The sequence below is a fragment of the Ostrinia nubilalis genome, chromosome 6, assembly GCF_963855985.1.
Source record: "Ostrinia nubilalis chromosome 6, ilOstNubi1.1, whole genome shotgun sequence".
Lineage (NCBI taxonomy): Eukaryota > Metazoa > Arthropoda > Insecta > Lepidoptera > Crambidae > Ostrinia > Ostrinia nubilalis.
In genome coordinates, this window is record NC_087093.1 from 6,855,970 (window position 1) to 6,871,850 (window position 15,881).

Genomic DNA, 15,881 nt, shown 5'->3' on the forward strand with positions numbered 1-15,881 from the left:
TCATTTATAATCTAAACATTTCTCTTTCCATAGTTTTTGGAATTTTCTTTCAATTTTTCTATTTTTGCTAAGTGATTCTTTTAAATTCAATAAACTGGTTCTTAAAGATTGCCATTGCATAAAACTAAGATGTTTTGTTAATGCCAAGTCACTATCTTCATTCCTGTACTTTTCCTCTGTATTAATAAATTTATCCAGGGATTGATTGCTTGTGACATTGTCTGCACTATGTTTTGATTCCTTTTCATTCATTTTATCTGTTGGCTTATTGACGAAGAATGATTTAAAATATTCTCTTGATATTTTTTCTCCTTGATTAGACTCCTTTTCATTAATTTGCATAGTTTGCTTACTGATCAATGACTTGAAATGCTCTCTGGATATGATTTCACCTTGATCCACTTCTTTTTTTATCATATCAGTTGTAGTTATACTATTTTCTTTTGGAGATATAAAATTAGATACAACTGACATTTTTGCATTTTCTTGTACGCTTTCCACATCATTTATATCATTAACATATTCTAAAATAGTGTCAATAGTTGAGTCATCTTCAGACAAATTCATATTGAGTACATTGCCTTTTTTGTGTGTCCATTCAAACCTGCCACAGTCATCCAAGTTTTTTAAATCAATCCATTTTCTCAAGTCCATTGGAAGTGCGTAATTTGGTGGTAAAAACTGGACACCTTTGAATATCAACTTATTTAGATACGGATATAGTCCTGAGTACCAGGTGCAGCTGTGTTGCAACAAAACTGAACTAATGGACCAAATCCGACTTAATAGAGCATAGGGCATCAGGGACATCCAGTGGCTTTCACCCCTTTTCACTCTGTCCAAATAAAAAACAGATGATTGTTTTGAACACAAACATATTCTCTTCTTTACTTTAGCAAAAGAAATGATCCGAACCAAAACATATTCCAACATTTGTCTTGTGGGCAAATATTTATTTTGATTATCAACAGGTATGACTGCTGCAAAACTTTCAACATCTTTCCATAAATTTACGCCTAAATATATACGTAGGGCTGTATTTAATTTTTTTAAATGCCTATATCCAATATCATTCCGAAACTTTTTATCAAATTTATAGACAAACCTTGAAAGCAAAGCGCTTTCTTGGTGTAAGGGAGACTGATTGGCTAAAACCTTATTGATATTATTACACAAATGTAAAATATCTCGCGCATCTGCAACAAAAAGTAACACAATAACAAAAAAATGTATAACCTACTATGATCCTACTATTATTCTAAATCCGTACCGCGCGGGAATAACTTGACATCTCGACCTGCACTTTTTTTTTTTTATTAGCTTAAACGTTTCCTCTACCTTATACCCTTCTGGTATAAAAAACTCAACTCGAAATACCCAAAAATACTTGAAACATAGCTCTTGTTCATAAGTAAATATCTCTAATTTAGGCAATAAATATTTGACATAACGATATAGCCAATTAATATTATTCGTACAAACATTTATATTTCGATTTATCAATGTATGTCAGAACATGTATTTGTTAATATCTCGACTTATACATTTATGGATTTTCGTTTTTAATTTGACAAAAACAGTTATCAAGTTATGATCCCCTCTGAGTACTAAACATATCCATGATATGTGCAGTTGTCTAGTTATGCACACTGTCAAGAGTTTGGATATTTGGAGTTATCCAGCTATTACATTCGTATAATCATATTTTTATATGTGTCATTAGCAGTTTTTAAAATATAACATTGTCAGGATTTCGAGTGTCTTTAAATATTTTTTACTTAGCAACCCCTGAAAATATATTTTTAATATATTTAAGCGTTAATTATTACTTTTATTACTATTTTCAATAGTTTAAAACTAAATTAACGTTTAAATAGCAAGTTGAAAGTAGAAGGATAAGTTTAGTCAATAGGTAGGTACTATCTACTAATGTTTTTTCATAACAGACTAAGATTTCGTTTGACAACCGAATATAAGTAAAAAATCTATTAATAAACTTTTAGGTCAACTTTAAGTTCCGGATATTTTTTATAGTCTATTGACATCAATGACATTAATTAGGAATAATGATGAGGTAAGTAGGGTCGATACGCCAGATCTCGTCCATTTAGTGAGTTGGTAGATTTGAGGAATAAAAATAATATACAATTTTTCGTAATCATTTTGAACGAAAAATTGTTGTCATTATGCTCCCTTTAGTCTTTATAAGTATAGTATTAAACTTGCTCTAAACCATTAGAAGTTTTAATATCTTTGTAATATTAATAACTAGCTGACCCGGCGAACTTTGTTCCGCCTTAATGGCAATAAATAACGGGATAAAAAGTATCCTATGTCCTTCTCCTGGCTCTAAACTACCTCCCTGACAATTTTCAGCTAAATCAGTTCAGCCGTTCTTGAGTTATAAGTGGAGTAACTAACACGACTTTCTTTTATATAATAAGATATAGAAAAAATGCATTCAAAATCACTAATAATTAATGCAGCATGGAAATAAAAAAATATAGATAAAATCTTACTAATTGGTATTCAAAATATTTAGGTATCACACTTAATAATTATAAACATACATTCATATTTTAGTTTATTTCATTTCATTTTTAAAATTTCAATAGTATGGCTCAATTTGCAATATGGTCTCCTCTCTAGGCACAGTTTGCTTTTAAATATTATTTACAACGTCTGTATTTAAAAAATTGTCGTGATAATGTGGACGCAAATTGGTTATCACAAAGGGTAAGCTACATTTGGAGCGTGTATTAGCGTCCAGGAAAAGGCCTAAGTACTGAAAAAAATCTTTGTGTTCGATAAGTCATATAAATAACGTTTTAAATAATATACAACATGCATTGTTTTGTATATTTTAATATCTTAGACCCAGTTAGACCAGACCGCGATCACTTCTGACGCAAAGTGGAAATTTCATTGTAGTAAATTCGCATCCACCTTATTTTAAGTGTCATTTAATAAAGTACAATCACCGATATCATTATCCGTATTGTATGGTTCATGGTTAAGGCTTAGAGACTGCGGTAAATCCCAAACTAGACCTGAATATATTAAAAACTTACCTTGAAGCAAACGGTAGCATGCTATAAGATTTTTTTAATGTGGGTTTACCTGTCATACATTCAGGGAATCATAGCAATAGCTTACGTTCTAGAGTGATCCATCATTTGGACGTGAACTGGACGGTGGACGCGAAAGGGCGTGTCGACCTTACGCAAAAATATATCCAGTTAATTTTAATTATTTTAAGCCTAATGGTAAGCCTAAAATAATTAAAATTAATTGTGCTTGTTATGAAGCATGGCTTTTGTTCTTTTATTTATCTTTTTTTTTTAATTTTAAGTAAACGTACAATTATCTGATCAAAAGCAATCATAATCTGCGATTATATTTGACTTTTCTAATAAATTTGTTACTATTTCATTGCAAAAGTGATAAAAATATGTTCTATTTTTATGTTTTGTTTTTTTACTTAAACTTCATTCAAAATAATTAACTTAAATCCAATTTTTACACCTTAAATGTTTGTTTTTCTTTGGTGAATAACTTGACAAGTCGTCGGTACACAACTTGACAAGTCTTTTTTTTAATAGATTAAGAAAAGAATTTAATCAAATTCTTACGTCAATCGAAAGATACGCATCAAATTAGCTTATTTCAATCATAAAAATATCAATTATCATTAATTCCGATTTACCAGAGAACTCTAAACTTTAAAATCGCTCCCCTGAAAAGTACGCAAAAATGACATGTCAAGTTATTCCCGCGCGGTACGGAAATAAGATTTATGCATAATGGCATAAATCTTATTTTATCTAACACGAGACTACTTACTGATTTGAACATCAACTTTAAATGTATTGACAGGTGGAGGCAAAATACTTGGATCATTCCAAGGTTTTGAAAAATTCATTTTTACTTTACAACTGAAAATAATTTGTGATTTTTACAGTTCTATTACTTTGCTCTGTGACTTAACCTCTACAAACGTCAGCAAACGTCAGTGAAGAAATAAACAAACAAAAACGTTTTATTTGACGTGAGTGACATTATTGACACCCGACTGAAAAACAAACCACCAAAGATAATAATGGAATGAGTACATAGGAAAAAAAAACATTAATAGAAAACACTAAAAAAGTGGATAACTTATAGTTAGGATGTTTTCATAGCCACTGATAATGTTGTTTTATGTGGTTTTTTTACCGTTACGGTTTTAGAACCGTAAGCCATAATATGGTTAGCACTAATGTCATAAAAAAAAATGACATGCTCAATCCATATAGTTCCAAAATACTGAGCCCCGATTACGGTAATATTTAACGTCTCCAATCCAGACACGCTTCTCGATTCTGCGATACGATTGGTCGTTCAACAGCGTACGTCAGCTGTTTTGACCAATCGTATCGCAGAATCGAGAAGCGTGTCTGGATTGGAGACGTTAAAAATTACCGTAATCGGGGCTCTGAACTGTCCTATGCAGTATCTCTACTTAATCTGTGCCTATGCATGACATTGACAGTGGGGCACCAGGCGCCACCGTCAATATATAAGGTGTTATTTTTTGTACTGATCATACTTTACCAACGCATCTAATAAAATCATACAAATACAACCCAAGTGTTTTTAAAAAAAAATTCAGGCTAGTTTTCGAGTAAAACGACAAAGAATGTTTCGAAAAAAATAAAAAATAAATCATCCTTTGAGCGCGGTGAGTATTCGTTTGTACGCACTATCGTAGTAGCCGGCCGAGGGCAACGACCTGCCACGTGCCGCGCCGCGTGAGTCGGCCATATTGATATCGCTCGCTGCCATGCCAGTCGCTCCGCGCCCACAGCCCGCGCCGAGCCGCCGATCGGCATGCGGGAGCGCAACAACATAAATAATCGTCCCAGTCCGTCCAATGCGCCCAAACGTATTGCAGTGTATGTGTGATTTATTACAATGCCGCGCTTGATCAATAACAAAACGCAGGTGAAATTATGTTTCGGGCACACTAACTGGCCGACGAGAAGCATTGACGAGTCGAAAACCTTCATTGCTTGTTTGGAGCCGCGCAGCGCTTCAGGGAGCGCAGCCGTATCCTGACTTGACGAGATTCCGTGCGCTTCGAGGACGAAGTTCTGGATTTCAATTTCAATCACCGGCACAGTGCTGGCGGTACCCAGATGCGAGCGCCGCAGACGGCGGCTTTTGCGTAAAAATACGGAATGCCTTATCAAGGAGTTGTTGCCAAAGGGCCACGACCGCGACCTAGTTCTATCGATGGTTATTGCGGAAGTCTACCTAGGTACATACCTACAGTGTGATTTGGACAGATGAGTGCTTGTTTACGCGAAAGGGACTTTTTCCGTAAAAAAGTTAGTGCGCGAATTGTGAATACAACATCCGACGTGGTGTCTAGTGAACAGCAAGCAAGTGTGCAGCCCGAAAGCATTACCTCAATTCGATCGTGGCTAGATTAGACAGTGCAAGACAGTGTTTACGTGAACATTCAACAAAGGCTTGACGTTCAAAATGTATTGTGATTAGTGTAATAATAACCTAGGAACTTTAAATAACAACATTCAAAATAGGTAAATGTGTGAATAAGTAAAATCAATGAATCTAAAGTGTGATGGCAAATCATAATTTAGGAATTAAAACCAGGAAAATTGATCAGTGAGTTTTATTTACAACACATAATCATATTCAATATTAGGGTGCATTTCCACTGACGCGAAGCGAAGTAGTGATAGGTATGTACCTACCTATCAATTTTTTATTACGTCTCTAAATAAATTGCGTAGGCATTACGAAACCGTAGATATTGAATTCCAATTTCTATCCTTTTCTAAATTTCTAGTTTAACGCGGATGATTCGCCTCGGTTCGTTGGAAAAGTCCCCCGCTATTACACTAATGAAAATACACTTATTTACCTACTTATGTAGCTAGATTTTGTTTCTCCCAGCGCGTAGTACCTATTAACATGACGTAACATCGTACATACTCACGAGTGATAATTTTTGGTAACGTAGGTTTAGTGTAATCTAACCTTTATGTGTGTGAACGTTGAATGAATGCGCGCGGCCATTGTTCGTACTCGTATGAATGAAATGAGTAAAGAAAGAGAGAGAGGCAGTGAGTGAAGACAGGATGGTTGTAAAAATAATATCTTTTTTTTGTTAGGAAAAGTAAAAACAAAAACTAGCCTGAATTTTTTTTTAAAAACACTTGGGTTGTATTTGTATGATTTTATTAGATGCGTTGGTAAAGTATGATCAGTACAAAAAATAACACCTTATAGATGACCCACGCTGAACTGTCCCACCAAACTCAATGACAGGGGGGCGCTACCATCGTTCAACTATATGGTTTTCAACATGGCAAAAATCGGAACCAGCGCTCCGGTATTGACGGTGGCGCCCCACTGTCAATGTCATCGATAGGACAGTTCAGTATTTTGGAACTATACCAGTGGGTCTAGTCAAAATGCCATCGCAAACCAATGGGAAGTTTTCACTAATGTCAGTCGCCGCGTCACCAGTGATTCGATTCGATCGGAAAATGGCAGCCAAAATGCACATTGAACCACCAACGACGCGGCGATATAAAAGTTCATTCAAAATCGAATAAAAGTTAAAAAATGTCTATGACTGCGATTGTTTTTACTTTTTCTAGCTTTTTTTTTTTAAATTAGTGTCTTCCTTCTTTCTACTCTCTGTTTACGTCTATGCTTCGCTGTCAAACTAGCTGTCAAAACGACATCGCGATACGGATTTGTCAAAACCATAAAGTTAAAGGAATATTAACTTTATGGTCAAAACAGCCTTAGGGTGGGTTGCACCATCTTAGTTTAACTTTGACAAATGTCTAAAATCTGTCAAACTCCATACAAATTACACCGGTTAACGTCATAGTTACGTTTAAAGTTAGGTGGTGCAACTCACCCTATTGGTTTTCGATCGAATCCAAGCTTATCACCGGGGTTTTAGTAATCGCAATGAAAATGGCGGGTGTTGCGATTCGATTCGATTTTGATTGAGTCTTAAATGCATGTTGGCTAAGCCTTTGTATGGAAAATTTCAATCCAGTCTTTCGATTATCGATAGGTAGGGCTTTGCGATTCGATTTTTTGCCGTTTGACTAAGCCTTTTTTGTTATCGACCTCTTTTGCGATTTGTTTCTTTGTTTGCGACTGGTTTGCGATGGGTTTGCGATTTTAAAGTGCGTTTTGACTAGACCCACAGCCCCCCTAGACAAAACGCACTTTTTGATCGAATCGAAAATCGAATCCGTCAAATTCCATACAAAAAAGGGGCTTTTCGACCATTTTTCGACTGGTTTGCGATTATAATTGCACTTTGTCTAGACCCACTGATCGCTGGTTCAGATTTTTGCCATGTTGGAAACCATATGGTTGAACGATGGTAGCGCCCCCCTGTCATTGAGTTTGGTGGGACAGTTCAGCGTGGGTCATCTACACCACTACATTTTTATCACCGAAAAAAAAAATTCTGGGTAATGAGTTATTGATACTGATCCTATTTATGCAAAAAAAAAGTTAAATAAAGCTACTCAAAATTTCATCCCAAAATTGGTAATATTTGGACACACGCGTCGCTAGCACTATTTACGCTCAACGCAAGGCCGCCCGTTACTATGGAGAGAGATGCGACGTTGCCGGCCCGCCCGACGCTTCCTAAAGGCGGCGGTGTACGTTTGTTGTTGTGCGGCCATTATCGGGCGGGTGCCCGGCCCGCGGCCCCGCGCCGCTCTCTCGCTCGCCCGGCCGACGGCCGCGGTCGGTCAGTTGCGCGCGCGCGAGCTCTTGATCGGTCGTGAACTGTCTTGTTAACATTGTATCAATCAAGTCAATAGTGTCGTGCAATTATTACGTTGTCTTACCAATTCACCTCACGTGAATACGTGTTAATGATACGTGCATTATTATTCTTGGCGGGAGAAATTGTGTAGTGCAGTTTTGCGACTGTACCGGGACAGCCACACTTCAGCACGATGCAGGGTGCTTATCAAAGCATTGAATTTTGCCGGTCCTAAGGCCGATCCTAAGCCCGGGTAAGTATGAAGGGAAAGTTGAATTATTTTTATTATTTTACCTAAGCGCCTACTAAAACCACCATCTAAAACTGTTCGCACCACTCAGCTGTTATGGCGGATCTTAAATTCACGAACTACGAACGACGCGCGATCTCAATTGGAGTTACACAGTAGGTATTATTATTAACTAGTGTTAAAAACTCACAGAAATACAACGTGACGTATTACGTAATTACTAAATTACTGTTTTCGTCCTTTGCCCTGCGTTCAATTACAATTCTAATTACCTACTTGAAATGTTGCAATAAAAATAGCCTAAGATAGGTAGCTAAGTAATACATTATTATTATTCTGTGATGATAACACTGAAAGCCGCTGTTTTGGCAGATCTTTGAATTACATATTTCTTTTAAAGTCGTAGTAGCCTCGTAACGACACATTGGTGTGTATTCGTAACGTATTCACAGTAGGTAGGTATTTCATTGTATTATTAACTTACAATTAGTGTTAACAGTCAGAATACCACGTAAAGAAGTACGTAAGTGTAATAAAACACTTATTAGAACTCAAAATTACTTGAAATGTTGCATTATAATGGTCTAAATTAGTAATAATAACACTGGAAGCGTGGTCAAGGCGTGAGCGAGACAGACAGATCAATGTGCGAGCGCGTACGACTACTCTACTGAATGAACGAGCAGCGGAGTGGCCCAGCTGTGACGCGTAAAATAGGGACTAAAGAAAATTTAATAAAAAAATTAACTTTATAAAAATTGAATTTTTTTTTTTTACTTTATAATTTTCACACATTTCTACATAACCTGTTAAAAATTTTCCGGTGATAAAAAAATAGTGGTGTATATTTGTGTGCTCAACAATCATGAAATCATGAAGCTACAGATAAAAATGGAGGCCAGACTCCCAATACCTACTTGAAGCACAAACTAAGTATCAGTATCTCGCTCTCTGTGGGCAGACTTGCTCTTTCTAAATAAACAAAAAATATAAAATTGCTCAAATTCAATGAAACCAATGTAAAATCTTTATTTCTTTACATAGGTATCATTAAAAATGATAAGTGTAGTTACTGGTAAAACGTTTTAGGAAGAAATTACTGTAAAAAATGTGAAAAATGTTTACAATGATCCAATGTCGGAAATCACGAAATAAACACTTACGCGTGGAATCTTATGTCACTTCCAGGACAGCACGTACTACCGCAACCACGCACTACAAAATTTTGCACCAATTCTTGTGATAAAACAATGATTATTTCCTGTAAACAATCTCAAACGAAATTAACTGCTTAATAAACAAAATAGTAAACAACCGCCATGATGGGCCGGATTGGGCCGATGTTGCCACATGGTACCGATTACCCAGGAATTGGGATTGTAATTCCCTGATTCGCCAACATATTAAGCCTAAATGGCCGACAATTTTGTGATTTTTTATTTAACTAGGTAATCTTAGTTTCAAATATTAATTATTTATTTGTTTAACTTCTGATTTGGTTAGTGTATTGGCTATTTCGAAGAATTTACAAGGAGATTTAAATCAGAAGATAGCAATACTACAGTTCACACTAAAAAGAGAGGTAGGGCCGCAGAGAGCGAGATAGATATAAGTAGGTATTTGACTCAAGTTTTGTTCCAAACTCTGCCCTCCATTTTTATCTGTAGCTTCATGTCAACAATGCGCAAGCAATCACCTATGTATTACTTTTCTCTATGGCAATCACATTCACAAGTAATATTGAGGTTATGTTTGGTAATAATGGTTGTTTTTGTTTGTTCTGCAGCAAAAATGTTTGATCGTGTTTCATTGAAATAAATATTGTAAACAAATTTACTGTTAAAGTTACTGCAGTAAAGTTGACTAACAAGAGTTTATTTACGAATTAGTGTGTAAACCAGTATTTTCTTGTACAAATGGTCTATTGATTGAATGATCTTTAATTATCGAAATAAGTTGATTGAATATTATTTGCTACGATGTCTTTGCAGTTTTGCGTATCCTCTGATAGTTTTAAGACCAGTATCTCAAATGGGTTGAGTTGTTTTCAACAAGTAAGTGAGTTTTAATCTACCCAAGGTAAATTGTATAGAGCCTATATTATTAACTCTATTGCAATTTTGCAGCGAGAGGAGTTTGTAGATATGACTTTAGCAGCAGATGGGCATTTTGTTAAAGTTCATCAAGTTGTTGTTTCCCTTGCCAGCCCATATTTAAAAGAACTCATCCTATCAGCGCCATGCCCTCATCCAGTCGTGTTTTTAAATGTAAGTTTTAAATAATAAGATACTGACCTGACTGGCATTACTGATTTAATTGTGGTAGTATTAACAAATATACTTTTTTTTATTTTTCAGAAAATTTCATATCCAATATTATGTTATATTCTGGAGTTCATATATTCAGGGGAAGTTATGGTACATAAAGAAAGTCTACCTGAGCTCATGGAAGCTGGTAAAGAATTGCACATTATAGGCCTTCAAGATATGGTAAATAATCAAATGTCTAGTAATATTACAACAATAAAAGCAACCTAGGTATATAGAAGATGAAGTTTATAAATACTCTCACTATTATTAACTATATAACAACATTACAATTTTAGGAGATATTACAAGATAAATTGGAAACCAATATGGAACAGAACAATGCATCAACATTAGTGGAGAAACTTCAGCAATTCAAATCACAGACTGGACATAAAAGTAACATAAGTATTACAAGTGATAGCATTTCAAAGTATGTATGTTCTCATTTATTATTAAAATGTTACTATTAAAAATGAAACTTTGAATGATAATGGTTTATTTTACACTTACTCACTTATAAATTAATGCAGTTAATTATAATGAAACATTTTTGCATTCATTTTAGCACCAATGAAGTACGTTTTGATGAAAAAATATGTGATCCTTTTGAGGAAGTTGAAAATGACCATCTAAGTGAAGAAAATAACACAAAATATAAACAAACCTCATCAAATCAGGATACTGTCAGCTTAACTCTCGGACCGTCACACAACAACAGTGCAGCTACAAGTAGTACGTTAAAATAAAATATCTATGATAAAATTAATTCATAAACTGTATAAAGCACAAGCTACAGTAGAATCTCGATTATCCGTACTTCCATTATCCAGACATCCAATTATCCGGACTCATTCTTCAGGGCTCTAATTACTGATTTAGGTCCTGGACCCATCAATATGGCACGACGCAGTCTGTGATACGGCTCGACGCCGCCACCGAAACACGGTTCAGACGTCGTCTTGGTTCATAGTTAAAAGAAATGCATTCACCCAATGGTCTAATGATGTAGGTATTTAAGACCATTTCTACAGTAAAAAGTTGATTATTGTTTGATTTTACTTTGAAATCGATTATCCGGATTTTTGATTGTCTGGAATACCCTGGGTTTTAATTGATCCGGATAATCGGGATTCTACTGTATAAAACCATTACATTGCACATTATTGCCAAAAACATTTAAAAAAATATTGGATTATAGATATTCAAACTAGAGATGAAACGGATATCCGGCAACTATCCGGTAGGCCGGATATCCGGCCTAAATTTACTATCCGGCCGGATACCGGATAGTAACTCACTATCCGGCCGGATACCGGATATTAAAAAACTACGACAATTTCCTATTAATAAAATTAAATACATTAATCTTTGAGGTAAATATAAATAAAATGGCTTATAATAATGGCAGCTTTTATTTAAAGTCCAAAAAGTTACAAAAAAGCCATATTAAGACCTTTCAAAAAATTAATTTCTTTTTCTGGACTATTCACTCTAATGACGAATACATAAATAGTAAATATCTGTTAAGTCGAAATATTCCCAAATAAAATAGGCGATCTTGTTTTCACTGATGGCCTGATGTCATGCATGATGCAGTTCAGTCAGATTAGGCAGCAAGTAAACTAATTTAATTTTCGCTATTCAATCACACACTCACGATGGCAACCGAAATCGCTCGAATTAATCTGCCCCCTAGACAAGTGGCAAAATCCGACATTCTATTCGGACTGATTCGATTTTCGAAAAGTGTGACTAGTCTAGTTTACCTACTAATAGACCCAATGATCGCGTTCGAAGCACTTGTGCGGCGTTAAACTCGTCACGACATGCAACGAGACAATGGGCCAACTATCCGGCCGCCGGATATCCGGCTATCCGGCCTAGCAGCTGGCCGGATATCCGGTATCCGGCCAAACAACTATCCGTTTCATCTCTAATTCAAACTGTACTGAAAAACTTTTTTAGTGTTGTTTTTTACTTACAGATTTTGATTGTAAAACTGTGCAATACACATTATCGAATCAAGGTTCCCTGCAGCTGATCTTAAATAGATTCATATATTATTTGCGGTATTGCCGTAAAAAATCGGATCGACCCATGCGTACATGGAGATGTGTTGACTACATGAGGAACAAGTGCCCGGCTTTGGTTACAACTAGAGATGACATTGTAGTCCAAAGGTATAAAATATGTAACTATTTCTAATTCTGTTTTTTTTTTTTTTTTTTTATGTGATAGGAGGCAAACGAAGCATTCTGTCATGCTGAAGCAGTATTTAAATGGCACAAATAATTGAAAACTACTGGCATACTTATTGCATAACTGAGTTGGTTGGTGTTTCAGCAAATCCCGCGTGTTTTAACGCAAGTAGACTCACTATGCCGAAAATTGACTGACACGAAGCGCGAGCACGCACGCACAGCGAAAATAACTAAAGTGCATTTTTACACTATAATAATGAACAATATTAATTTCAGGGTCTCAGCTCACAAACATGGGTTCCACGATAAGCAGATAATGAAGAAAGTTAAGTTAGGCACCATATTTACGGCCATTAGAGATGCTGAAAAAAAAGGGTTGGAGCAGAAAAATAAAACTGATGATCACTGATAAGATAACCCAAAACAATGATTTTTAGAATTTTTATTTGTTTGTCTTAGAAACGCCGAAAAATAAATCATAACATAAATTTGGATTGTTTTAATCTTCGATGCACTTTTCATACATTTGTAATTTTGCCTACATAATGAACGAATCAAATCATTATTCTGATATGAGCAAATCAATCCAATAAAGATCGACCAAATCAATCTAACACTTTATAACCCCCATTATTAACTATCTAGTTGGGTTTTCATAAGGCTAACAGATGAGATTGGTAGAAAATACCTCCCGGCATTAAGATCACCAACGTTGTAAATTCTAAACAATTCAATATGTAGGGTTCTTTTTCAGGGGGGATGGATTTTTGTAGGAAATAATTTTTAAATCGGTACAATACTTTTGGAGCCTATTCATCAATCAAATCATTCGCGCTTTACATAAATAATAGCCCACGAGCATAGCTGGGCATTAACTCGTTAATCCGTTAATCGTTAATTAACGAAGTTAACATTTCTATTAACGGATTAACTTTTAAGTTAACTTTAAAAAATGTTAACGGACTCGTTAACTTCCGTTAAATTATCCTAAGTCCGTTAATCGTTAATCCAGTACCTACTATTTACCAAAAAGATACAGCAGGCACGCTGAAAAACGCGTTCTGACAAGTACGTTCGGGCTTCCAGAACTTCCAGAACCCAAAACAACAGTTTTTGTAACCAGATCACTAACGACACTTGTTAGTATGTGTGGGACAACTCTTGCAAATGAATTTAAGGCCAGTTTTCCTTAACCGATTGAGCTGAAATTTGGTATACTTGTTACGGTCAAAGTGATAAATGTGAAAATTATGAATAATCGCCGGTTATTATGAATAATTACCGCATGATTTGGTAAATGTGATTAATATGAGGTCATTTATGTGTGTATAAAACTAAATAGGCGGCTTAGGGGTGGCCCAAGGGCCACCCCCGCCGCACCTTAACCTATTTTTTACTTTAAATCAAAACATTATGTTATAGGCATCATGGAAAAATAATATTATGCAAGAAACATTCCAAACTCATTATGCCAAATTATATTAATATATGATATCAAAACGTTCAAAAGTTTGGCTGTACACGACCACGTACACAAGATGTTGTTCTCTTTTATGAAATTTGTTAGTACTAAGGTTGAATTATTAAATAATCACTGTTAAATGTGATTAATTTATCACTTTTACCGCGACTGTCGGTAATTATTCATAATAACCGGTTATTATTAATAATTTTCAATTTATCACATTAACCGTAACATACTTATGTAAGTACGATGACGGTGCAAAGTTTAGGTACCATTGAGCTGGTCTGATGATGGAGTCATGAGGGCCACCTCATAGGAACTCCTAAATGAAACGGCGGCATCGCATCGAATTTGGGTTCGTTGGATTTGTCTTTTCGAGCACCTTAGTACTAGATGATGTCCAGGGTCCTGATGATGGATTCAGGAGGTGGCCATAGGAATTCCAAAACGAAACGGTGGAAACTTATCGAATTTGGGTTTGCTGGATTTGTCTTTTCGAGCACTTTGGTGCTAAATTGCATTGTAATTTAACCAAGTCTCTGATATTGAGATGCTACTAAAAAGTGTAAAATAAAATTATAATAATTAAAAATATTTAAAAAAAAAACCGGTCAAGTGCGTGTCGGACTCACGCACAAAGGGTTCCGTACCATTGATTTATGAAATTAAAATTATTATTTTTTTAATTTAAAAGTTATTTGTATGAAAGATTACACGGTAATAAGCGGTTTACGATTTACGAGGTATTAAAAAAAACCGGCCAAGTGCGTGTCGGACTCACGCACAAAGGGTTCCGTACCATTGATTTATGAATTTTTTATTTTTTTTTATTTAAGTTATTTAATTTTGTATGAAAGATTACGCGGTAATAAGCGGTTTACGATTTACGAGGTATTAAAAAAAACTACTTACTAGATCTCGTTCAAAACAATTTTCGTTGGTAGTTTTTATAGTAATGTACATCATATGTTTTTTTAGATTTTTCATTTTCTTATTTTAGAAGTTAGAGGGGGGGGGGGCAACTTTTTTCCACTTTGGAAGCGTCTGTCACGCAAACTATTCGGTTTAGAAAAAAAGTATTTTAGAAACCTCGATATCATTTTTGAAGACCTATCCATAGATACCCCACACGTATGTGTTTGACGAAAAAAAAATTTTTGAGTTTCAGTTTAAGTATGGGGAGCCCCCAATATTTATTATTATTTTTTTATTTTTGCATCAAAATATTCTGCGGTTCACAGAATACATCTACCTACCGAGTTTCAACAGTATAGCTCTTATAGTTTCGGAAAAAAATGGCTGTGACATACGGACGGACAGACAGACATGACGAATTTATAAGGGTTCCGTTTTTTGCCATTTGGCTACGGAACCCTAACAAGCTTTTATACTGAAATGCAGTTGTACTAAAACGAAAAAAAAAATTGTACTTATGCAAGGTTCAAATAATTTCGAAAGCTTGTAGCGCAAACATAAAAGAGGAATAAATTCCATGCGCGATACAAGCATTCGAAATTATTTGAACATATTATTTTTTTCGTTTTATTATCATGTGTTAACGGATTAACGATTAACGTTAACTTGCGTTAACTCTTGCGAAATGTAACGTTTTAACGTTTAACGAAGTTAATTTTTTTATTAACGGTTTAACGATTAACGAAGTTAACTATTTGATTAACGGTGCCCAGCTACAGCTATGCCCACGAGTATTATTTAATCTTTGGTACCTATCCATGATGTAAATAGGTGTGCCTTTACCTTTATTCACGTTCTATTTTGAGTTGACAGTTCTTTTTGTGAAAATCGTGTCTGCTATCTCTTTCATGTTACGAGCTGCGTT

The 15,881-nt window shown here is 35.2% G+C and overlaps 2 protein-coding genes across 5 annotated transcripts; one reads left to right on the forward strand and one right to left on the reverse strand.

The window, feature by feature from the left end:
* Positions 1–4,015, reverse strand: LOC135072480 (uncharacterized). The gene is made up of 3 exons (XM_063966405.1): positions 3,844–4,015; positions 1,106–1,196; positions 1–835 (listed from the first exon to the last, which is right to left on the reverse strand). Exons 1-3 carry the CDS (start codon positions 3,920–3,922, stop codon positions 1–3), a joined length of 1,005 nt encoding a protein of 334 aa, XP_063822475.1. The 5' UTR covers positions 3,923–4,015.
* A 4,927-nt stretch (positions 4,016–8,942) lies between these two features.
* Positions 8,943–13,064, forward strand: LOC135072481 (protein abrupt-like). Of its 4 annotated transcripts, none has more exons than XM_063966406.1 (8): positions 8,943–9,821; positions 10,058–10,120; positions 10,193–10,333; positions 10,424–10,555; positions 10,672–10,805; positions 10,941–11,107; positions 12,360–12,555; positions 12,853–13,064. In XM_063966406.1, exons 1-8 carry the CDS (start codon positions 9,738–9,740, stop codon positions 12,983–12,985), a joined length of 1,050 nt encoding a protein of 349 aa, XP_063822476.1. In that variant the 5' UTR covers positions 8,943–9,737; the 3' UTR covers positions 12,986–13,064. The 4 variants fall into 4 exon arrangements, with proteins under 4 accessions (XP_063822476.1, XP_063822477.1, XP_063822479.1 ...); XM_063966409.1 differs by lacking the exon at positions 8,943–9,821 and adding an exon at positions 9,828–9,954; XM_063966407.1 differs by lacking the exon at positions 10,058–10,120.
* Positions 13,065–15,881: the final 2,817 nt, after the last annotated feature.